This window comes from Cervus canadensis, chromosome 6 (genome assembly GCF_019320065.1).
Source record: "Cervus canadensis isolate Bull #8, Minnesota chromosome 6, ASM1932006v1, whole genome shotgun sequence".
Taxonomy (NCBI): domain Eukaryota; kingdom Metazoa; phylum Chordata; class Mammalia; order Artiodactyla; family Cervidae; genus Cervus; species Cervus canadensis.
The window spans coordinates 7,159,289-7,184,079 of record NC_057391.1 but is presented as its reverse complement, the minus strand read 5'-3'; the positions used below and the strand labels follow the sequence as shown (position 1 = coordinate 7,184,079).

Sequence of the window (24,791 nt, the reverse complement as noted above, 5' to 3'; positions counted from 1 at the left end):
TTCTTTCTTTTTAAAGTTAATATTAATCGACATTTCCTAAGATAGCAAATCATTTTCTGACCTGAATCCTAACAAGGAGTTAAGTAAAGGTAGTGACTATAATCACACATTACAAATAAAGTTAACAATATTTTTGGTGAAAATATACTACTGCCACCCAAATTTTCTAATATAAAGAATCTTAATAATGTTTGAGAGCTCCCAATTAACCTCATAATAGTTAATAATCTTGAGAGTCATTAGAAATAGAAGGCTTGCAGCTTATAAATAGTCATACAAAGGGAAAACCTTTACAAAATGGTGTTAGTAATTTTGGCTCCTTCCCCCAAGAGAAGCTATGGTGAGATTACCCCTGAAAATCTACCTTTAATAGCTCATCTTCTGTTGCATCAGGAAACTTCTCATGGATCGAATTCTTCAGCACTTTGGCTACATACCTCAATCCGTAACTACATGGAAAACAGATGACAAAAGAAAATAATGGAAAAGGGCTAAGTGAGGAAGAAATGCACTGTAATTGTTCCCGTCTACTAAAGCCAAGCAGCTTTCGTAAAAATTAAACACAAAGAGATGGTGACCGAATCACGTTTAATATCGTTCCCTCTTCTGAGAAGTTATGAATTGAAAACGCGCATGTAGGCAAACGTCCAAAGCCGTGAAGATGGTCATAGGGAGACCCGTCTTTGCTACTTGGGTCTATTTTATATAGCATTTCAAGAACTTCCAGCAATGAAAGATAAAGCTGCCACGCATACAACTTACGGCAGCAGATCGAGGGAAGAGATGATGGAACTCAGGACTTGGTCGGTGACCCTTCTCAGGTGCTCGATGGAGGCCTCCAGTCTGGCTCTCACTTCTGGGTACGTCAGCGCTTGCTCTGTGGTCACGTCGTAGGGCAGGTTGCTGAAACCACAACAAGGGCTTCTCATTAATTGGGGGCATAGGTAGAAGCATTTGTGTCCTTGCCCCATTGGTTCTCCAGTCAAGCTTTGCATGGTGAATTGGGGTTCGCCCACCAGCTCCAATGACAAAATGCTCACTTGTCGGGGAGGGGGGAGACCCCCAGGCCTGCAGGGAACCCTCAGCTGCTAGTGCATTGGGGTGACTCCAGAAGCTTCATCTGCGCTCTTCCAAAACAACAGGCAGACCCAGGAGAGGTAGACCCAGCTAACTCTCTCTCTCTAATCATAGGGAGCAGTATGCTCTTTTTTAACTTTGTAAGTGGTGGAAAATTGCTTGACAATGTTGCCTTGGCTTCTGCTGCACGGCAATGTGAATCAGTCATAATGATATATATACTCCTGCCCTCTTGAGCTGCCCTCCCTTCCCCCCATCCCACCCCAAGAGCAGTATGTTCTTTACAGAAAAAGTTGCCTATCAGCCAACAAGGAAATAGTACTGACCCAGAGACAGCTACTTTTCCTATCTTAACTTTCTAGGTCCTCTGCACGCGTGTGTACGTGGGTATAATGCAGATCATGTTTATACACATCCCATAGAGATTCTTCGTGTGCGTCTATAAATGCAGGTATCTTCTTCATATAAAAAATGAGTTAATGTATCAAGCTACAACCAAAAACTATATCATGAACATTTTCCCCAGGCCAACAAATATATTTCTATACCACCATTCCCAACAGTTAGTTACTACTCCATTGTGTTATACATTTATTTAACAGATTCCCCAAAGCTACATATTTTGACTCTCCCTAACTTTGGTGATTACAAACAGTGCTGTGACAACCACCCATATAAATTCTCTGTGCACATCCTAATGAAGTTTTACAAGGTGCCCTTCTGCAGGAAAGAAAAACCTGGGATTGCTTAGATCTATCGATACTACCTAAAATAAGCCAATCCCACCCGGCTAATTAATGCTTATATGTTCTAGTTACTTATTTGGTAACTGTAGAAAAGTAGGTATCATCAAGCGAAGAGAAAGAGTATACCATTTCAAGGTCCAGGTTTAGGAACATACAAAGAAAAACCAAGAGAAACAACTACAGAAATTGTGGCTTTGGGCATCAACTGGTACTGAAATCTGAAAATAATATGTACCACTAAGATGAGCAGGAGTCCAAGAATGTTGCCTGCCTGGAGATATTAAAGAGAGGTAATAAATCTTGGATTGAAAAGTAATTTTGTACAATAAATTGTTTTTTAACCGTGTTTAAGAGTGTGTATAAATATACACATAGAAGTGATAGAACATCACTGAACACCAGCATTGCCCTGGCTTCACTACCTGGCTTCTCCAGTCTGTGTTTCGAGTTGGTTCACCCAGGCCTTGTACACCTCGACAGGGCTCGTGTTGATGATCAGGGACTTGTCATCAATGATCTCTTTCACCACCGGAGCCAGGAGTTGGCGCAGCGTGTTCTGCCCACGGGCACCTCTGTTGAAGCTGACGACCATCTTGATGACTGTAGGGTTCCCAGTAACTATGTCCTGGACCTGGTCCACCTTGGATCTAAAAAAAGCCCAAACCAAACAAAATGGCTTGCTTCTATGGACTGAGTTTAAGCAATGTATATTCTGACAGACAAGGGCTTTGGATGGGGTGTGGGGATGAGGGGGTGGGGGCGATGGGGACGAAGGGGGCTATATTTTAGCTCATTGAAGATCAAAGGCAGTGTGATTTAAAAGGAAGCTATCTCCCATCTCTATTTGGTGAGGACACCTGAATCTAAGGAGACCTTTGGGTGACAAGCCCCACATGCGGTCTTCTGTAATACAGCCTGAGTCTGAAATCTGCAGGAAGTTAGGGCAAAGCTTTCACTCTAAGTATGACCCTTCTGTCTGCCTTCATCACTAGACAATGTGCCTCACCCATTCAGCCAAAGGTCTGCAGGGTAAACGGGACCTGCAGAGTAGGATCTACAACGCAAGTCCTGATTCTTCTTTGTAAGAGTCATTGGAAGCCTGAGTGTCCATTAAACAAAGTGGTTCCCAAAATCTGCCACTCCCACAATTAAAGAAATAAGAGAAAGCCATCATTTGTAAGATGAGTGGTTTTTAAAATTTTTGTTGGAGTAGAGTTGATTTACAATGTTGTGTTAAGTTTCAGATATACAATGAGTTTTTTATTCGAGAAATTTAAGAATCTAAGAGTAATTTCTCAGCTTGAATTCCAATCTAGAAGGCAGGGGTGAACTAAAAGCAGACCTAGACTAATAATAATAATACTGGGTGACGGTCTACAGGTATGATGCCCCCTATTGCTTTCCTGGGAGTTAGTCTTGAATGTCTAATATTCTGCGGGATAGTTTTGCCCACATGTTCTACACCTAAAACTTAGACTCAGTGTGCTGAAAATCTAAGCTGTGCCTTTTTCCTTCTCACTCCCCCATTTCCCTGAACTGTGTAGCTCCAATTCATCCTGTTCATACGCAGGTGGGAGATCAATCTAAAAACTCCATGTGGTCATGTCAAAAACCTTGCACCAAAGTAACAAGAGCCTCTGCTCAAGTGTCTCCTATGATCTGGCCCAACATTCATGTCCTGGTGGTCACTGATTAAGTTACCTCTTGGAGAAACTAATCTACTTCCTTTATTTTTTATTTTTGGCCTTGCTGTATGGCTTGCGGGATCTTAGGTCCCTCACCAGGAATTGAAGCCGAGCCCCAGGCTGTGAAAACGCAGAGTCTTAACCATTGGACCCCCAGGGATGTCCCTCATCTACTTTCTCTCTTGCCCCTTGGCCCATGCTGTTTCTATCACCATGGTGCCTTACTTCTCTCTTCCATTTCATTTTATAAAAACTGTAGCTATTCTTCAAGGTTTTGGGTCAACTCCTTTCTCTTCCATAAAATCTCTATCAACTGACCTAATTGGAACTTTTCTTTCTATCCCTCTGACACTGTTCACGTCATTCATTTAGTCCTTACCTTGTTCTTCTGCATAGCTTTGCTATTTCTCATGATGCCTTATAGACACCCTGAGGGCAGAGGGGCCTGGCTAAGAGCTTTGGAGACCCATGAGAATAGCACTGCTTAAGGTATCCAGAGTAAGGAAGGCTAAAGGTATTTCTTACGGGGTGTTTTTTCCCCCCATTCCTTACAGTTAACTACACATTTTAAACATAAACTAAGTCATAAAATAGTAAAAAGCAGCTTAAGTTACATAAGAAGGAAAGACTATTTAGCAGAGATCATTATCCTCCTCTGATTATAGTTTTATTATTCACATAATTTTAATGAAGCTATTTTTTCTCACTGACTTTTTTCTCTTTTTCTATTTTTTTTGGCCACACAGCATGGCTTGTGGGATTTTAGTTCCTTGACCAGGGATTGAATCCAGGCCCTTGGCAGTGGGAGATCAAAGTCCTAACCACTGGACCACCAGGGAATTCCCTCTCACTGACTTTAAAAAGCTTTATACACTTGCAACATCAAAAGTTAATTCAGCACTAGAAAAGGAGAAAGTTGTACTTGAATATATCTATGATGTATAAATTTCTTAAGAAATTTGATACATTTTAATATGTATAAATAACTTCTAATTGTTGTTGTTCAGTCACCAAGTTGTGTCCGACTCTTTGTGACCCCCCAGGCTTCCCTGTCCTTCACTATTCCCGGGAGTTTGCTCAAATTCATGTCTATTGAGTCGGTGATACCATCCAACCATGGCATCCTCTGCCACCCTCTTCTCCTTTTGCCTTCAGTCTTTCCCAGCATCAGGGCGTTTTCCAGTGAGTGACTCTCACGTTAGTAAATCAGAGAAATCCACCACTAACAAAACATGTTGGTATTTTTACATATATACGTACGCTATTTCTTCCTCCAGAGCAGTTTTAAAAAGTTTGAGAAGTAGATATTCTTCTCGCTGATTGGAAGCATAATTGTACAGGGTGAAAATAACAGTATCCATAAATTTAGTTGACTTGTTCTGTGGCATCTGGAAAATCAGCTTAGCCAGGTATGAAGGATTGGTCTAAAGAGAGAAGACGAAACGCCCCCCCACAAGACTGTATGTTAATATATTATCAAAGTAGAGAGGAGTACCCAGTTCTTTGCTCTTTAATGAATTCTTATGTATGAAGCACACAAAAGAATATCTGGCTCATATTAAGACAGGCGGCAGCTAATAACACTACTATACTATAGGAAGTTATAATAGAAGGTGATGGTAGGATTTAAATTTTATATACTATATCATGTCATATTTTATGGACTATAATTGCATTATGAATATGTTATACTGTTCACCATTTGAAGGCACATATTAATATTTATTGTAGAGACAAAGAAGAGAGAGGCTGTGGCTGAGCTATCTGAAGAGACGGGCAAGAATGGACCAAGGCTGAGCTATAGAGACTCTCTTAGAAGGACTGATGAGTATGTCAACACAGTCTATATCCTGAGACTAGAAAGCAAAAGCAAAGGACAGAAGACACACAACGGGATGGCCGTGATGTTTTAAAAAATGTTTTATGTTTTCTAAATAACTTCTTTTTCTCTATCTGAAAGCTCATTTTATCTGTGGCCGTGCCGGGCCTTTGTTGCTGTGTGTGGGCCTCCTCCAGCTGCACTAAGCAGCGGGGCTCCGGCTGGTTCCAGAGCACAGGCTCCAGAGTGGAGACTCAGGAGTTGTGGCTCATGGGCTTAGCTGCTCCGTGGCATGTAGGATCTTCTTGGACCTGGGATGGAGCCTGTGTCTCCTGCATTAGCAGGCAAATTCTTTACCACCCAGCCACCAGGAGAGCCCGGCCATGATGTTTTACAAAGCATAAGAGAGGAAGAGCGAGGCAAGGAGGCTGGAGGGTAAAGTTCAGGGTAGGTCATGGGGAAAATGCCAGAAGAAACTGATAGAAAAAAAGAGATTGACAAGTTTTAAAGATTGACAAGAATTAAAAAAAAAAAATTGACAAGGAGCTCAGCTGAGGATGGAGTTCAGGAGACATAGCACCAGACTTCGTGGTGATGTGGTTCTTCTGAAGGAATTACACTAATCTGATGGAGGTTAGAAGAAAAAAAAATTAAATTGACAGAGAAATGTGAAAGTCTTACTCTTCATCTTCCTTCCAGTGAGAAAAGAAAACTGTCCTTTTCTTTTGTATTTCATGTAAAAGAAACACATGGGAAACCAGTATTTAATATTCTCAAGAAGTTCAGCTTTAAAAATTTTAAGAAAACCTGAATTCTAGTTCAGCTTACTACTTAGATTTATTCTCAAGCTTGTCATGACTGGCTGAAATGTTATGAATAAGGAGCTCAGGAGAACTTTCTGAGAGTTCTGGGGTGATTCTTTTCCCACATAAGATATGGGCCTTTACGAAAGGAAAACTACAGCTGAAGAAGCCCACTCCTCACTCCTCTCAGATTCCCTAAAAACTTTAAACTTAAGCTCACACTGAAGAGACATGCCCACAGGAAAACCTGTACTAGTTGGCCGGCTGCTTTGCCTAAGAATTTCCGAAGGTGCAAGGTCCACACCATTTGCTTTCTCTAGTTTCCTCATGAGTCTTGGGTTAATGTCCCCAAAGCAGAGGAAAGAAAAAGTGAAGAAAACTCATGGTGTTTTGACACTTCAGTCGGTACAATTGAATGGTCATGCTATCGTTCTATCCATTTTGGATAGTTTAGGGAATAAAACTTGTGGAATTATTCTCAACACGTTCCAATGCTTTTTCTCATTTCCATTCGCGAGCCTCCATTTACACAGCAGCGTAAATTATACAAATTTTAGTGTGCGTGTGCGCCAAGTCGCTCAGTCGTGTCTGACTCTGCAACCCCATGGACTGTAGCCTGCCAGGCTCCTCTGTCCTCTGGGATTCTCCAGGCAAGAATATTGGAGTGGGTTGCCATCCCCTCCTCCAGGGGGTCTTTAGGTGAATGACTAAATTTTCACCTTCCTAAATGTCACAGATTCTGTCAGAACTCAACATTGGAAAACTAAATCCTGAAGAAGCTTCATACACTTGGAAGTTAACAGATGTCAAGAATGATAAACGCCTAAGATTAAATTCCTAGCTGGTAGATGAACGTTAACCTAATTTCAGCAGACGAACAAAATCTTCCCCACCTAGTGTGAGGTCCTCTTCTTTCTGGAAAGCAAGCTGTCATTAAGCAGTGGATTCCAAGGACAGTTTTGTTTTAACATTTTTCCTTCAATGCCGCCACCTCGTGGACATCTAGGGTACTATACCTGTGATCCAATCTGTTCTAAGCAGAGCAGGCTCAACTCTACCAAAATCAACGTCTCTTCTCTCAGCAGGGCAGCTACCCCTCACTTATGGTTTGGGCAATGTGTTCTCCGTGCAGCTGATGCCCATGGCATCCTCCAGCAAAGATTTCAAGTAACTACAAGCCTTGATGGAATCACAGCCACCAGCAGCAGCCCCAGGGGCACCTGACTTTCAAGGAAGAACTGCTGATCCGTCGTTTTTGGGCAAGTTTTCATCTTAGGGGAGGCACTGTTTCTCTCTCTCACTGTTCCCTTAGAGACTCACTATGTGTGCTGGTGGGTGGATGAGGCTAATCAATGGTCAAGCAAACAAACAAAAAAAACTGGTCCACCAGAGTCCAGCTGCAACCAGTTCAGCTGAGTTCTCACCCACACTCTGCAAGCAATGGAAAATGACTGTTCATTTAGAGGACAGTGATGTCATGGAAATAATGAAAGAAAAAAGAAATCCTATTTCCCTAATCCAAACTCCCCAGCTCCTTCCTCAAAAGGACGACAGGCTGGTTTTGGCACTGATCTGTTTTGCACATAGTTAATTTTTCCCTGTTTGACAGCATCTGCTTATGTTATTGTTAGATTTATATTGTCTGTGCTGATAACTGGAGGGTAATGTAGTCATGGAAAGCGGGACAAGCTTTAAGTCAAACTACCAGGGTCCCAGTACCCTTTCATCACCATTTACTGTGTCTCAGTTTTCTCACATGTGATATGAGAATAACAATCAGTTATTTTCTGAAGGTTCCCAGGGTTCTAGTAGGAAATAAAATGAAAAAATGTGTGTGAAGCACCTAGAATGCTACTTGGTACTTACTAGTGCTCAGAACGTGTAAGCTATTTTAGCCTTAGCATGGGAGAAGCTCTGTTGTAAAACACCACCGTGGAACATAGCATTTACCCATAACTCACAGTGAAAGAAATTATCCTTACCTGTAAAAGATAAAAAAGCTGCTGATACGTCTCCAGTGTTTTTCTTCTCTCCTTACTCAAACTTTTGATCCCTTGGTTGTCAATGTTATTCAGTATTTCCATCTCTCCACCTTTTTTCTTATTCAGTTTTGTTCTGTGTGAAATTACATCCTGGAAAAACATTTTTTTATGGAATTACTACTTTTCACTCTGGTATTCTTCCCCCCCCTCCCTTCACAGACACCCTAAGACCCACATAGCTGGAAAGATCAACTTTCCACATTCCCTCATGAAGAAACAAAGGAACAGAGAGTGTTAGATTAAGAAAAATCCAAATTGTGGGTAAATTTGGCTTTTGTAGTATTTGTTCTCCTAAGCTGTCTGCATTTGTTTGAAGATGTAATGTAAGCTCCAAGACACTTAAATAGGGAGAGAATGGTCTTTTCAAAAATTGATGCTGGGACAACTAAATATCCAAGTTCAAAAATTAAGAAGTCAGACCCCTACCTCACTCCATAAACAAAAATTAACTCAGAAGAGACCATAAAGAACTAAATGGAGGAGCTAAAACTATAAAACTCTTATAAGAAAACCTAGACAAAAGCTTTTGCTACCCTGGATTAAGCAATGGTTTCTTTTAGGGGTGTGTGTGTCATAATTTATTTAATCATATTCCTTTTGATGAACAGTTTCTTTACATTTTATTAGTATTTCAGAGAGTGCAGTGAACCTTCTCATACATGCATCTTTGTACATGTAGGTAACAGTTTCTTAGCTATAACACCAAAAGCACTAGAAACAACAACAAAAAATAAAGTGGACTTCATAAAAATTAAAACCTTTGTGCTTCAAAGTACGTTATCAAAGAAAACAACTCATAGAATGAGAGAAAATGTTTGCAAATCGGGTAAGAGACTTATATTCACCATATACTCTAAAGAGCTCCTACAGCTAAAAATAAAATGACAACTCAATTAAAAAATGGGCAGAGGATTTTCCCAATGATCATCTATAAATGGCTAATAAGCACATGAAGAAAAGTTCAGCATTAATAGCTATTTGGCAGTTCCTCAGAAGTTAAACACAAGTTACTATGCATGCGCGCTCATTGACCCCTCTTTGGGACCCCATGGACTGTAGCCCGCCAGGCTCCTCTGTCCATTGGATTTCCCAGGGAAGAATACTGAGGTGGGTTGCCATTTCTTTCTCCAGGGGATCTTCCTGTGCCGGGAGCCAGCACATGAGATCCCACCCATGACAAGGTCGTGAGGAGAAGACCTGACAAGCAAGGCAGATCAGGACCTCAGGGATTTCAAAAAGCTGCCCCGGCGCCCACCTTAAAGTTGATCTCTGTCTTTCTGATGCTTGCTATATTAGACTACTCCCTAATTTCTGTGACACAGGTAGACGGCCTTCCCCGATCTCTCTCCAAACAGAATCAACTTAGAACTTTAATCAATATGTCCCCTGGACGGTGGTATCCTATAAGATTATCCAGGATGAAAGGAGTGTTTCAATTTAGACCCCTTTGCTGGCATTCTAGCCTGCTTGGCAAATGCATACTAATGTACACAACTGCCCACAACACCTTAATCATGAACAGCATAAAGAACCTGATCTCACTAAAGGCCCTAATAGGCACAGAGCCCTTGGGCAGGGGGGGGGGGTGTGAGGAAGCCCTATTAGAGAACACAAAAATATTATTCTAAAAGTGGTTAGAATTGTTCATTTTAACCAGGAATGCTAAACAGGGGCTGCCTCACCGGAGCTGCAGAGTCTTTGCGTGGTAAACCTTTTAGATAAATTTAACTGATAACTTCTGCAAAAGGACTGACCTTTGTGTTCATTAAAGAATAGATTACAGGAAAACAGCTTTGCTTTCACCTAGGTCACAAAATGTCAATAGGCCCCGAGGCCAGAAGATAATGTACAAGACTCTCACAAAGAAGCTACAGGAAACACCCTGGTTTCCTGAAGGACAAGCTGATGTAATACTAAACTATCTTCCCCTTAAAAATGTACTAACTTTGACTATAAAAGCTAGGGTAAAAATAAAGATTTGCCAGACTCTGCTGCACCCCCATCTGGTCACTCTCTCTCTCTCTTTTTCTCAGCGACGCCGTTCATCCTGAGGGTACCCCTGGATCCTGCTGAGGCTGGACCCCAGCATTCCTGACCCAGGGATTGAACCTGTATCTCTTGTATCTCCTGCACTGGCAGGCGGATTCTTCACCACTATGCCACCTGGGAAGCCCCCACAAGTTACTGTATGACGCAGCAATTTCACCGTGAGATATACATCAAAGGGAACTGAAAACTTATGTCCACAGAAAAATGTGTACATGAATGCTCATAACAGCTGAAAAGAAGAAACATTTCCGGTGTCCATCAATTGATTAATGGGCAAAACAATGTGGCATATCTACACAATGGAACGTTATTTTCAACAAAGAGTAATGAGTACTGATTCACGCTACAACATAAACACTATGCTAACTGAAAGAAGCTGATCATAACAGACCATATACTGTGTGATGATCCACAACAGGCAAATCTATCATGACAGAAAGCAGACTAAACGTTGCCATGGCTAGGGGTTGGAGTGATAGGTAATGATATCAATGAACATGGATGTTGTTCCTTTTTTAAAAAAAAATTGAAATATTATTCACATATTATGAAATGTGTCCTTTTAAAGAGTACAATTCAGTGTTCTATAAAGACACAAGGTTGTGCAACCATCACCACAATTTTTAATTCCAGAACATTTCGGGGGGGGGCTTCTTTTTGGGGTAATGAAATGTTCTAGAATCAAACAGAAGTAAGGGTTGCACAATTTTGGGACTATACTAAACACTACTAAACTGTAACCTTTAAAAGAATGAATTCTATCATTCTGATCTATAACAACTCTGGCAGAAATACACAATGTAGAAATTAGAGATGGAAGGGAAAGGAAGCCTCTAAGTATTTAACAAAATTAAGGTTCTCAGATCCTCAGTCAGGCTCCTTTAACTATTTACATGGATGGCTGGAAGGTGTGTGGCTGAAAACACTGTCAAGTGGTCACCTCAGGCTACTGTGTTCCCTTAAAGGGCTTAAAGGGTCATGAACCAGGGTAGATCCTTCAGATAAGGATCCACCACACATTTTTATGGAGATCCACAGTAAGAAATATATTTTACATCTTTTATTGGTAAACACACCGCCACATACTACACAAACTGACACTCATTCTTACTATTGGGACACACTCTGATACTTCAATTTGCTTTTGTTCTACTTCATTTTCAAAGACTGCTGAAGTGACGCACTAAACTGATTTTATGACCTGCTGACGGCACGGGTCTTACATGAAAATCACAGCTCCAGGATGCCTCCTCTACCCTCAACAGAGCGTCACTGTCCCAGAGGGCAGGTGGGGAGAAAGCTGTTCTTCCCAAGACTTTGTTTTTCTGCTTCCTTGAGCTCTGAGCCCCAAAGGACTCTCTGCAGCAACGCCTCCGGGAGATGGTGAAGGACAGGGAAACCTGGCGTGTTGCAGTCCATGGGGTCGCAAAGAGTCAGACACGACTGAGTGACTGCAAGACAATAACTTCTCCCATAGCTGGGGTCAGTTCATAGGTAGGGAGAAAAACCCTTGGAGCTTTGAGATTAGATAGTTCAATGTAGTTACATCAACTGCCTTCTAGGTCTACGTTTTTATTCTTTCTCATTCCCAGCTTGGCGGGAGGTGGGGGCAACCTTGACTTAATCCTTTACTTAAATTCTTCTAATGGTTTATATATGGAAAGGGGATTGCATTTCTATAAAAATTTTTATAAGGCAACATTTCCCCCCTTATTTCACAAATATGTAAAAATACATTCAAGCTGCAGAAAGGAAGCATAATTATCTCCAAATGGGCACTCAGGGACAGTCTAGGCAGGCAGTGGCTTGATATCCTTATCTATGTATGACAGTGAAAGTGAAGGGTCACTTAGTTGAGTCCGATTCTTTGCGACCCCAATATACAGTCCATGGAATTCTCCAGGCCAGAATACTGGAGTGTGTAGCCTTTCCCTTCTCCAGGGGATCTTCCCAACCCAGAGATGGAACCCAGGTCTCCTGCACTGCAGGTGGATTCCTTACCAGCTGAGCCACAAGGGAAGCCTAAAAATAGTGGAGTGGATAGCCTATCCCTTCTCTAGCTGATCTTCCCGACCTGGGAACTGAACCAGGGTCTCCTGCATTGTAGGCAGATTCTTTACCAAGCTGAGCTATCAGGGAAGCCCAAAACATCCTCAGACAGCACTAGGCTACCTGGCTTACAGTTCCGTCTAACTCAGGCTTCTCTTCAAATAACCAGGGATGTGTAGATCACACAGTTCTCCCAAATACTTGATTTTAAATATACAGAGGAAAAAAAAATCTTGGTACTTGCAACCTCTCTATCACCTGTCCCCCCTGCCCATGGCCTCCCAACTACTTTCAATGGGGTTGGTGCTGGAAACGGGGGACTTTTCCTTTGTTTTGTTGCAGACTTCATCTTAAGGGTCATATTTTTGGACCATATACAGAAGAAGAGAGAGCAGGGGGTGGTAGGCAAGATCCAGGGAAGAACTAAATTCTTCTGTATTATTAATATCAATAGATTTGGTCAAGACAGGAACAGGAAGACTCTTGAGAGTCCCTTGGACTGCAAGGAGATCCAACCAGTCCATCCTAAAGGAACTAAGTCCTGAATGTTCGTTCATTGGAAGGACTGATGTTGAAGCTGAAACTCCAATAGTTTGGCCACCTGATGCGAAGAGCTGACTCATTGGAAAAGACCCTAATACTGAGAAAGATTGAGGGCAGGAGGAGAAGGGGACAACAGAGGATGAGATGGTTGGATGGCATCACCAACTCAATGGACCTGAGTCTGAGCAAGCTCAGATGATGAAGGACAGGAAAGCCTAGCGTGCTGCAGTCCATGGGGTCGCAAAAGAGTCGGACATGACTGAGAGACTGAACAACAATTCTTATCAATAAATATTGTACATCTCGGGGAGTGCTGGTTTGAAGGAGCAATGGCACTTGCTCTTAGTATTTCCACTTCTCAGTGTTGCCCTAATTGCCACCATCTTTCCCTTCCCCCTGTTAACATACTATTTGCATGCAGGTAATATAATGGTGTACACACACTTTTGTAGAAGGTGTGAACTAGGACAAAGGGCTTGGGCTTTGGAGTCATAAAAGGACGGGTATCCACAGAGCATAAGGAGCTTTCTGACCTTGCTCAGGTTAACCTCTCTAAGACTCAGTTGCCTTAAATCTACAAAATGGGCTTAATAATAGCAATCTTACCGAGTTGATGTGAAGGTTGAAAACAATCCATGTAAGGCATTTAGCACATTTTCCAGTAAAGAAAAGGCTTAGAGAGGTTAAGGAAACATGTTCATAGAAGCAATGAAGGAGCTTTATCAAGCAGTAAATTTCAGTCCTGGGTCTCAGGTAGCCCTGGCCTGCAAGTCTGCACTTACAGTACAGACACCAACGGGAGTTTCAGTGATTCAAGGTTCTCTTCTATTTCTACTTCCGTCTTCCTTCAAGCTAATTAAGAGTCTAGACATTTCTTCCTCCCTATATCTCCCAGGAACCTCTACTTCAGTTATCTGTTTCTTTTTCCTAACTTTTCTTTTTGCTTACAACCACTATTAGCTATTTCACTTGCCCACTGACTTTGTGAGGTTTCTAGCAGGAATGCCCATTTTAAAAGAATCTAAGACACAGGGTTACTACAGAGAGCTAGAGTTGCTCTGTAAGAATTAAGTTACTTCCCTTTCAAATATTTCCTCTCACTCAACACATGCTTGTTGTTTAAAACAAACAAAAAATACGGTTAATTCTATACCATGCAAAGAAAAATTGCTTAATTTTTTTCTTTTAGCTTCAGTTCAGTTCAGTCGCTCAGTAGTGTCCAACTCTTTGCGACCCCATGGATTGCAGCACGCCAGGCTTGCTTGTCCATTACCAACTCCCGAAGCTTGTTCAAACTCATGTCCATTGAGTCCGTGATACCATCCAACCATCTCATCCTCTGTTGTTCCCTTCTCCTCCTGCCTTTGATCTTTCCCAGCATCAGGGTCTTTTCCAATGAGTCAGCTCTTCACATCAGGTGGTCAAAGTATTGGAGCTTCAGCTTCAGCATCAGTCCTTCCAATGAATATTCAGGACTGATTTCCTTTAGGATGGACTGGTTGGATCTCCTTGCAGTCCAAGGGACTCTCAAGAGTCTTCTCCAACACCACAGTTCAAAAGCATCAATTCTTTGGCGCTCAGCGTTCTTTATGGTCCAACTCTCACATCTATACATGACTACTGGAAAAACCATAGAATTGACTAGATGGACCTTTGTCAGCAAGGTGATGTCTCTGCTTTTTAATACACTATCTAGGTTTGTCATAGCTTTTCTTCCAAGGAGCAAGCATCTTTTAATTTCATGGCTGCAGTCACCATCTGCAGTGATTTTGGAGCCCAAGAAAAGAAAATCTGTCACTGTTTCCATTGTTTCCCCATCTGTTTGCCATGAAGTGATGGGACTGGATGCCATGATCTTAGTTTTCTGAATGTTGAGCTTTAAGCCAACTTTTTCACTCTCCTCTTTCACTTTCATCAAGAGGCTCTTCAGTTCCTCTTCACGTTTAGCTTAATTGTATATATATATTTTACAATAAATGAAATTTCACTGTTTTATTTTCTTCTCCATTATATTCCAACCCTTTCTATCTGCCCTGAAATATTCTTCAGAAGTGACTTTTTCCCCCAGTCGCTCTGTAACATACCTGTTGGACTGATTCTATGACTTGCTGTTTCGGCGTTTGGTTATTTCCCACTATTTTACCACTGCAAATAAAGTTTCAACTGTACTGTTCTTATCATCACATGAAAAATTCTACTATCAATGATAAGATGAAAGAGTATGTACTTATCACTAGTTTAATCAGTGCTTGATAAATATTTGGTGTTGAAGAATATAATATAAGTTGAAGAACTAACTTTGTTTCACAATGCTATCAATTAGTAATGCTTTATCGCTTCTGGTATTTGTAAATTCTTTTCCTCTCTAAGCTAATCATGGTCAGCTTTTTTTATTTGCAAATAAAAATCTTGACTTCTAAGGAAAAAAAGTTAGTAATGCTTTATAAACATCTTAAACACTCATAAAGATCTGAAGATCTGCCATGCTTGCATTTCCACAAGCTACATGTTTCAACTATTTACTCTTTTGCAACTGCGCCTTTATTTTAAAAGGGAAGACATTTCCTGTTTACGACTTTATGGGAATAGGATAAAACAGCAGTTTAAGGCTATAAAAGGCATTCTGAGGGACCTTCTGGAATATATTATACTTAAAAGTTTTCATATGTGTCAAACAATACAAACATATACTGTTTTTAAAGACCGAGAGAGCAGGGGGTGGTAGGCACCTGTTTTTAAAGTACTATTGTTTTTCTGGATAAAATAGTGAAAATAGAGTTAAACGCAGAAAATTTAAATGTGTAGTTTTATTCCTTAATATTTAGGAAAGATGGTTATTTCTTGTCTTATGAGTTGTTCTAGTCTCCTCATTTTCTCTGAGGTGCTTTGCTGGAATCACTGTGAGGTGAGCAGACAGGAGCGAGGCAGTCCCACGACCACGGAGCTGGTAGCCTCCTGTGACCGCTCATCTCCCAGTTTCCCAGAACCGCACAGGAAGCCAACTCTCCACCTCGGGCCTCTGCAGCCTTCTCAGGGCATCCAGGAGGTCAGCTTCCCCGCTTGCCTTACAGGCTTTCTGAAAACCGACATGGCAGGGGAGCAGGGACGCGGAGAGAGGTCTTGTCCTGGTGGTGTCCTTCCCTGGGATGAAAACACTTTCTCGGTTTCTGGAGCTCTGACACCAGCAGGTTTCTCACAGATACAAAGCGACAGTCTTACTTTCTTAGAGGCCATGACTAGGGAGCGACTGAGCACACACCCAGGCACGTCAGGCCAGTGTCACTCTGTAGGGGGGTCATCTGGGAATGGCATGGCTGGGGCCCACATCTGATGGGCTGGAGGACACTGCTGGCTTCCAGTGCCCGGGCGCTGGGAGGACAGATGCTCTGCGGCCCAGATGCTGGTAGGCTGGGCCTGTGTCCATGGTTGGATTTTTTAAAGTCCTGCTGGTCATTCATGTAGGTCAACATTCAGTGTATAGCTGCTTGAGCCTAAAATCTAATCATTTTACATATAAGTACAACATAGATCCTTCAGAATTTTAATATAAACTTAGTTTTCTAGTTTAACTTTTCACTTTCATGCGTTGGAGAAGGAAATGGCAACGCACTCCTGTGTTCTTGCCTGGAGAATCCCAGGGACGGGGGAGCCTGGTGGGCTGCTGTCTATGGGGTCGCACAGAATCGGACACGACTGAAGTGACTTAGCAGCAGCAGCAGTTTTCTAGGATGGCAATTCCATGTCGGGTGGTCGGGGTGGAGGGAAGCCCACACTTTGCTCATTCAAGGAGTTATTACCCAGGAGTTATTACCCTGTCCTCCATTTTTGAAAATGAATTCAAGGACAGTTCAGCCACTCTCTTGACCAGTCTCATCTGTAGCCCTCTCAGTCTGTGGCTATTCTGTGAAGAGGGCCAAGTCTGGTAATTTTATCACATCTAATGGCATCAGGCCCATGTGTTTTCATATTGAAATATTTGTTTTTAACTATAAATTGTGACAGACTTGATTTTCTTGGGCTCCAAAATCCCTGCAGATGGTGGCTGCAGCCATGAAATTAAAAGATGTTTGCTCCTTGCAAGAAAAGCTATAACCAACCTAGACATCATATTAAAACGCAGAGATGTTACTTTGCCAACAAAGGTCGGTCTAGTCAAAGCTATGGTTTTTCCAGTAGTCATGTATGGATGTGAGAGTTGGACTATAAAGAAAGGTGAGTGATGAAGGATTGATGCTTTTGAACTGTGGTGTTGGACAAGACTCTTGAGAGTCCCTTGGACTTCAAGGAGATCCAACCAGTCCACCCTAAAGGAAATCAGTCCTGAATATTCATTGGAAAAGACCCTGATGTTGGGAAAGATGGAAGGCAGGAAGAGAAGGGGATAACAGAAGATAAGATGGTTGGATGGCATCACCTATTCGATGGACATAAGTTTGAGCAAGCTCTGGGAGTTGGTAATGGACAGGGAAGCCTGACATGCTGCAGTCCATGGGGTCCCAAAGAGTCAGAAACAACTGAGTGACTGAACTGAACTATAAATTGATATATTTTAATTTCTATTTATAGAAAGGCCTTAGTCTTGCTATGAAGGGACATATGTAAGTAGGTTTTATTTCGTATAAACTTCCTTTGAGAATGATACAGAAGCCTTATCAAATGTTATCAAAGAGGGGAAGGCAAAGAATTTTCCAGGTCAGGTAATAAAAATGGAAAATAAACTTTGGGTCAGCCGTTCTGGACTCCAAAGGAGCTTAGCTGGACCAAGAGTGATGTGGGCACAAATACGAGCATCTTGTGTCTCCTGGGAGCCAAGAGTCCCAGAGACCCCACTGACCTCCAGCGTGATCCTGTTCTTCACCAGGAGCCCGATCTTAATGTCCATCAGGTTCAGGTCTTTCTCCAGCTGCTGATTGCCCCTGATCTTCGTCACTACTTCCTCCCTCAACCGGGCCACCTCCAGCTCTTCCTGGAAATCCAAGTCGCTTTGGTCCAACAGGTATACAAATTTGCGGATTACCCTTAATGGGGGGTTTTCGGAGCCAACTGCAAGGAAAGGAAAGGAGTGCTTCAACTGGGCATGCTTGAAATGATCATCAGTAGGAAAGAAACTAGGTCTTTAAAGAAAGCATTTTCAGAAAATAGAGCAATGGTGGTGCTGGGCCCCACAGTGAATCATCCCGCCTCACGTCAAATATGACGTGTCAAAGGAAACTGATCATATAAATAAATGCAGGTCACTGAGAAGGTCTGCCTCACAATTTCCTTGTTATCCAGCATTTGTTTATCAGCCGTCTCTCACACTGTTTCCAGGATTCCCACACTGAGGAGATAGTTCTATCTATTGGTGTCTTATTGATGAGGAATCTGGGAAAGAATGCTAACACTGAGCTTTCCCGGCTCTGAGAGCTTGTGGCTGAGCCAGATAAGAGATTTCTGTTCTTGCTGCAGGAAGCAGAAAGTGTTTGTTTTTTCAACCCAAAAGACTTTGGGGGAAGGAGCAGGAATTAGGTGAAAGGGGAATTAGAAAAGGTCCATCAAAGGAGAACTGTAAGGTTCAACAGAAGCCAAGAGGACCACAATGGGAACACATGTTCTGCTTGGCAGAAACAATATAAATTTAGAGATTGAAGTTGGGTCCCCATCATTTCAGCATGAACCAGGGAGACCTAGGAGACCAGGCTTAGTCATGGTGAGCATATCTATGTAAATTCTTCCAAGGGCTTTCCCTTAGTGCCTTGAATGTTACTTACGCTTTGATTCCTTGGCACTGTGACTTTGCAAAAAAACAACTTTTTAAAGGTGTTTAGTGAGAGTGACCCTGGGTAAACTATAAGAGTAAACAACTGGACCTTCAAGGCTAATGACAGGACACAGCAATACCAAGAGGACTTGAGAGAGCCCAGTCCAGTTTGGGCAGCCTCAGTCAACACCCTCTCCTTTACATCAGGGCTCTATTTAAGCTTCCCTATGTTAACACTGCTGTTTGGCTGTGTGGTGTTTCGTCACTTAAGAAATAGAGTTCAATCAACAATGCAAACAATTAGCAGCATGAACCCAGCACAAACAGCCAATTCTAGAGTCATCTGTATTACTATTGTGCCTCTTCCGATGTATTTATTGATATCTATCAAGGAAAAGCATCAGAGGTCCACATCTGCCTCCAGGCTCAGAATCTACTGGATGATAATACCTCATATTCCACTAGATCGCAAGTTACCGTGGATCATGGACCCTTGACTTCCTGATCACCAAAGCATATGTGAATCGATTTTCCTGCTGTTTTACCAAAGATGTTGTTGGTGACACGACCATTTCAGGAACAGCCCGAACCACACACCAGAGCTCAGTTATATAGCTGAGAGAACATAAGCCACCTCATGTGTGTCCAAAGTTCTCTCTGCCTGCTCCAGAGAACTGTGTATCATTTTGTGTGCCAACAGGGCAGGTAGAAACAAATGAATAATTTAGCTTCACAAATTTTTATGGCTCAAATGTAACAGCTCCTCTGTCAACAATTGGCTTTCTGGCATCTTCATATCTTCACACCACTTTGTGGTAACTTTTGTTTCAGGAAACCACTCAACTTCACAGTCAGCACTTACAAGTGGCCAGTTAAAGTTCTAGCAAGTTCCAAACCTGAATGCATTCAGTGTCCTTCTGGAGGAAATGGGTGAAAATGAATTATGACAGACTAATAAAAGTGACATTTTTCAGCTTAAGAAAATGCCTTTGTTTTATGAAGGTGCTGAACTGAGAAAGAAATGAAAATTTACAGTTCAGTTACCACAAAGCTACCTTATTTGCCAAAGCAGCTTTTATCTAATTTATTCATTAACACAGTTTCTGTCTTCTATACTTTAAAAAGAAATCACCTAGATTTTTTAGCTGGAATTCCTTCTATCTTTGTAACTTAAAAAAAAAGTAAGCAAGTGACAAAAACTACCCACAAAGTTATACATGTTCTACTTATTTACAAGGTATTGGTGGGGGGTGGTCTTGGGGGAAGTGGACAAATGCTAAATTATGTGAAATTGGTTTGTAATCTCACAGCTGAGTTTTCCTTTCCAGATTGAGCACCGTTTCTACAATTGTCTGTTTTACTGAATATACAATTTAGGGATGGATTTTTGTCAATAAAGTATTCTAAATGCTAGCATAATTTACATTAAAAAACAAAACAAAACAAAACTACCCACAAAAACCTGTTCCCTGGAAGGAGAGGAGAAGCAGCTCGTGTGTGTTTGGAAAATTTATCCTTAATTTACCTATCTTAGTGTGTCAGGACTCAAAAAACAAACCCCCTCTTCAGCTTTCTTGTAAAAAATAAAAGGTAGATATCTACCAATGGAGACATGAATCTCACCAATTGCAAAGTGGAGCAGTGTGGCATTAGAGACACCTTCCCTCAGTCTGCATGCTGGATTCTGGGACCTAGAAACAAGGTAGAATCCGGAAGATTCCACAGCTCGAGGCAGAACCTGGCCTTTGAGGCTGCCAGAGACTTTTTTCTTAACAAGTACCAGGGAGGGTCTTTCTTGGGTCATACACTTTGCTCCATAATTCAGACAGACTTTTGACAATAAAAGGTGTTGGTGAAACTACCTACTACTACTGTGCTAGGAACATACTGAGCAGTATTTTTATTTCTTTAAAAAAAATAATAAGAAACAAGACAGTTACAGAGAACATAATGGCCATTTTCACTACTAAAATACACAATGATGTGTTTTGCCCTCTCAAAACTAATCCTGAATGACCTAAATATTTGAAGAATTTGGGCAGTGCTAATAAACTTATCAGCAAGCTCTTCTAGACTTAATCTAGGACATGCTTTTTATCACATGCTCTTATGAAAATTAGAATGTTAAAAATTCAGCATATAAAGAATGCTTCACTATGTAAAACAAATGAACAATAGAATAACAAACACGAGCAGAGCTGAAACTGCAAAAGGTGGCACAAAATGTGAATGCTATTTCTGGGTGATTTTTATTTTATTTTCCTGTTTTCCAACTTTCTGCAAATGACATACTAGTATTATAAGGAAGACAATTTAAAAACCACAGGGACTGTGAAAAGTCTAGAATGAAATTACATGAAGATGTTTGTAGTTTTCTTTGGGAGGTGAAACTGTGTGCTTTTCCCCTTCTTATTCATATTCATACTTATTTCATATTCTTATTTCATAAGAAATAATTCATATTTCTTAAAATGAGAAGAAAAAAATCACAGGCCAGGTAATAAATTAAACAGTATTCAGATGTAAGTTTATCTTCTGGCTAACTCTTTTGCATTAAATTCCTGCCTATAGCTTATTATTATTATTTTTTGAATATCTGTAAGAGGTCCCTTCATGATTGTTTTTCACGATTTTCTTTTGAAATACATAGTGAGACAGGCATGCAGTTTTTATCTTGACCTCCTGCCAATGACCCCATGACTGACAGGCTGCAGGAAATACCAAAACAGGTCTGCCAAGAAGCCACCACTGAGTCCACTCCTGCGAGGTCCTTCCCACATCACTTGAGGAAATGGCCATGGGGACCTCGTCCCAAGGCTGGTGCTGTGGGTATTGAGTCTGCCAGTGCTGGAGGGCCTCTTGTGGTGGGGGGGTCGTCATCGGCTTGTGACAGGGACGGGGCACTGGCAGCGGCGGTCTTGGAAGGTGCCCCTTGGCGTGAACCCTCTTGAGGTTGCCATTAACCCTACCATAGAGCCCATAGCTAGCTCAAATTTATTATAAAAATATCAGCATTAATGCCAACTCCATTTTTAAAAAATTGAAGCATAATTGAAGCATATCATTAATATATATACATATCACTTTATATCACTTCACAAAACACTTGAAACTAACACAACACTGTAAATATATATATATATATATATATATAGGGTTGGCCAAAATTGGGTTTTTCCATAAGCTGTTGCAGAAAAACATACATATACATATATATAAATTTTCAGATTCTTTTCTATTATAGGTTATTATAAGATATTGAATACAGGTCCCTGGGCTATACAGTAGGTCCTATTGATTATCAATTTTATATATAGTAGTGTGTATCTGTTAATCCCAAACTCCTAATTTATCCCCTCCCCTCAACACTGTCCATTCTTTTTGAAGAAATTCCATCTACTGCCCTTAACCATTCCACTTTGATAGAAAGGCCCGTTTCCTGTCATGACATGCTTGGGTCTGAGGTGGTCAAAATCTACTGGCAGTAATGTGCATCCACGGACGTGATCAGATGGAAATAACTTCTGCTTGCTTGGTTTATAAGGAATCCTTTGTTTCAGAATGCCCCACTTACCCAGTGTTTTGTAGTCATCTCTAGCTTTGCTTGCTCTCAATAGAGACTGAATTTTCACAATTTCATTGTTCTGCAAAAGAAGATGACCAGTCACAACCTCCCAGAGTTCCATCGACTCCACTATTTTAGAATTAAGAACTCTTTAAAAACTGACAGCATTTGAAGAATGAACTGACAGTATTTAGATGTGGCGTAGTCAACATTTATTTTTGCATTCTCTTTGAAGAAAGGGTCAGATAAGTTAGCTAACAGTATATAAACAAGATTGCAAAGGGATTGTCTAAATAAAGATATCTAAAAAGGGAAAAGAATTTTACCACCAAACTTAGATGGTCCGATCTATGTTCACATATCTGTTCTTCAAAAACCCTGAAAAAATTCCTCCTGTGAGTTTCTATTTAACTGGTTAGCAGTAATTAAAACTTTGCAAGCAATGTTGAAAAGCCCTTCATTAGTGTCTTTACTCTCTGGCATAACTAGCCCACATAAATTTTTCCTCACTCATTTCCTTTCCAGTTCTGAATGGAACAATGAACAAAAATATGTAAGAAGCCTCTAAATAGCACCACATTGAGTTCTAAAATCCATTTTTTTCCTCCAAGCATTTGTTTCTTGGAGGAAAGAATCACTCAATGCTAACATTCACAAACTATTCATTTAAGTTCATTCTCAGGGAGGACAAAAATCCACGTGTGTCTCTTACATGATCTCTGAAAAACTGCAGTCGTGAGAGGTAATTCTTTCGTGCTGTTACCATCCGGTACCAGGACTGAATCTAAAAAATAAGTAAAAAAGAGAAATCCAGGCAATTACCAAACCACCTTTCATATGCCTCTATGTACTCTCTTAAAGATAATATTGATAGTTTATTTGATAAAAAAGTAAAAATGAGCCACCCACCAACTAATAAACACCTACAGCCTCATCTTCATCTCCTACTTCTTTCGTTGCTTTTCCTCTGAGGGGTTCAGAACATGTTATACGTTATGGTGGAGAAGGTAATGCAGTTCTTTGTACTATTTTGTTTTAATCTCAGTAAATAAAAGCCAAGCGAGCAAGGCATTTTGCTGAGAGTTGCAATGGGTCAGGGGATCAAATAAAACTAAGTTCAGGGTTGCTTCCAACATCCCTTAAATGCAGCTAATACTTTTTAGGTCTTTACAGGAAAACATTTCAAAAGCTCTCATGAGGGACCCACTGTGACCCATGGTTTTCTGGGTGAATAAGCATGTGTTCCATGGTCAGCACAGGATATTTCCAAGTGTAACATGTTCAGGAACTAAGAATGCAAAAGGTCTAGACCATGTCATTTTCTGTCCTCACAGTTTAAAGTCTTAGCAAATCTCATCTGACTTTGTCCCTCTCCAGCCCTACTCTTCTGACTCTTATCTGGATTTCCAAGTTTCTACAAGCTCATTGCCAGATAGTCCTTTAGTTTTCAGCTCTGAGAGTGGGCACCCCCATGGCTGCTCTTTCTCTAAGCTTGGAGCAACCAGCCTCGATTGGAAGCTGGGTTAGATGGGCTTATCTACTAAATACAGGTCCTAACTTAGTTGTACTTCCTTCTTCTCATTGGTTTTGCATTTGCCTTACAACTAAGGTTTGTACTGTTAAACCTGAACATTCTAATTATTATTAGAGAAGATCACACAAAGAACATGAAATAAAGCTGGAGTTCCTCCACATCAATTTGGACTTTTTAGAGAAGAAGCTTTTATTAGGTTGGTGCAAAAGTAACTGCGGTTTTGCATTGTTGAACTTTGCCATTTGATACTGGAATACATTCTTAAATAAATGTGGCTATGTTACACATCATTTTCATGGACACTTCTTACTTTATTTTTTAAAATTTATTTATTTTTAATTGAAGGATAATTGCTTTACAGTATTGTGTTGGTTTCTGCCAAACATTAACATGAATCAGCCATAGGTATACATATTCATTTTTTTTTTTTTTTTTGCTGATGACTTAATACTTGCTGGGTATTTTATGTTTATTTTAGACTACGGAGATGATGTTAGACAAAAGCAAATTCGAGTGATTTTCTTATCTGATTTCAAGATGGATTGCAAAGCAGGGGAGACAACTTGCAACATCAACAATGCACTTGGCCCAGGAACTGCTAACGACTGTACAGTGCAGTGGTGGTTCAAGAAGTTTTGCAAAGGGGACAAGAGCCTTGAGGATGAGAAGCACAGTGGCCGGCCATCGGAAGCTGATAGTGACCAACTGAGAGGAATCACTGAAGCTGTCCTCTTACAACGATACAAGAAGCTGACAAAGAGCTCAATGTTGACCTTCCTATGGTTGTTCGGCATTTGAGGCAAATTGGAAAGGTCACAAAGCTCGATATATCGGTGCCTCATGATCTGACTGAAAATTTAAAAAAAACTGTCATTTTGAAGTGTAGTCTTCTCTTATTCTACACACAACAATGAACCTTTTCTCAATCGGACTGTGACGTACATGTGATGAAAATTGGATTTTATACAACTGGCAATGACCAGCTCAATGCTGGACCCAGAAGAAGCTCCAAAGCACTTCCCAAAGCCAAACTTGCACCAAGAAAAGGTCATGGTCACTGTCTGATGGTCTGCTGCTGGTCTGATCCACTCCAACTTTCTGAATCCCAGTGAAACCATTACATCTGAGAAGTATGCTCA

General features: G+C 41.0%; 1 protein-coding gene across 2 annotated transcripts in view; it reads right to left on the bottom strand.

The window, feature by feature from the left end:
* Positions 1-24,791, bottom strand: part of IQGAP2 (IQ motif containing GTPase activating protein 2) — a 299,140-nt gene that overhangs the window by 33,769 nt on the left and 240,580 nt on the right. For both annotated transcript variants that reach the window (XM_043470700.1, XM_043470701.1), the window contains 8 exons: positions 22,831-22,902; positions 22,128-22,197; positions 17,648-17,856; positions 8,113-8,262; positions 4,769-4,932; positions 2,246-2,470; positions 763-903; positions 365-449 (listed from right to left, as the gene is read on the bottom strand). In XM_043470700.1, coding sequence (XP_043326635.1) covers positions 365-449; positions 763-903; positions 2,246-2,470; positions 4,769-4,932; positions 8,113-8,262; positions 17,648-17,856; positions 22,128-22,197; positions 22,831-22,902 — 1,116 coding nt within the window. The remainder of the gene's footprint in view (positions 1-364; positions 450-762; positions 904-2,245; positions 2,471-4,768; positions 4,933-8,112; positions 8,263-17,647; positions 17,857-22,127; positions 22,198-22,830; positions 22,903-24,791) is intronic.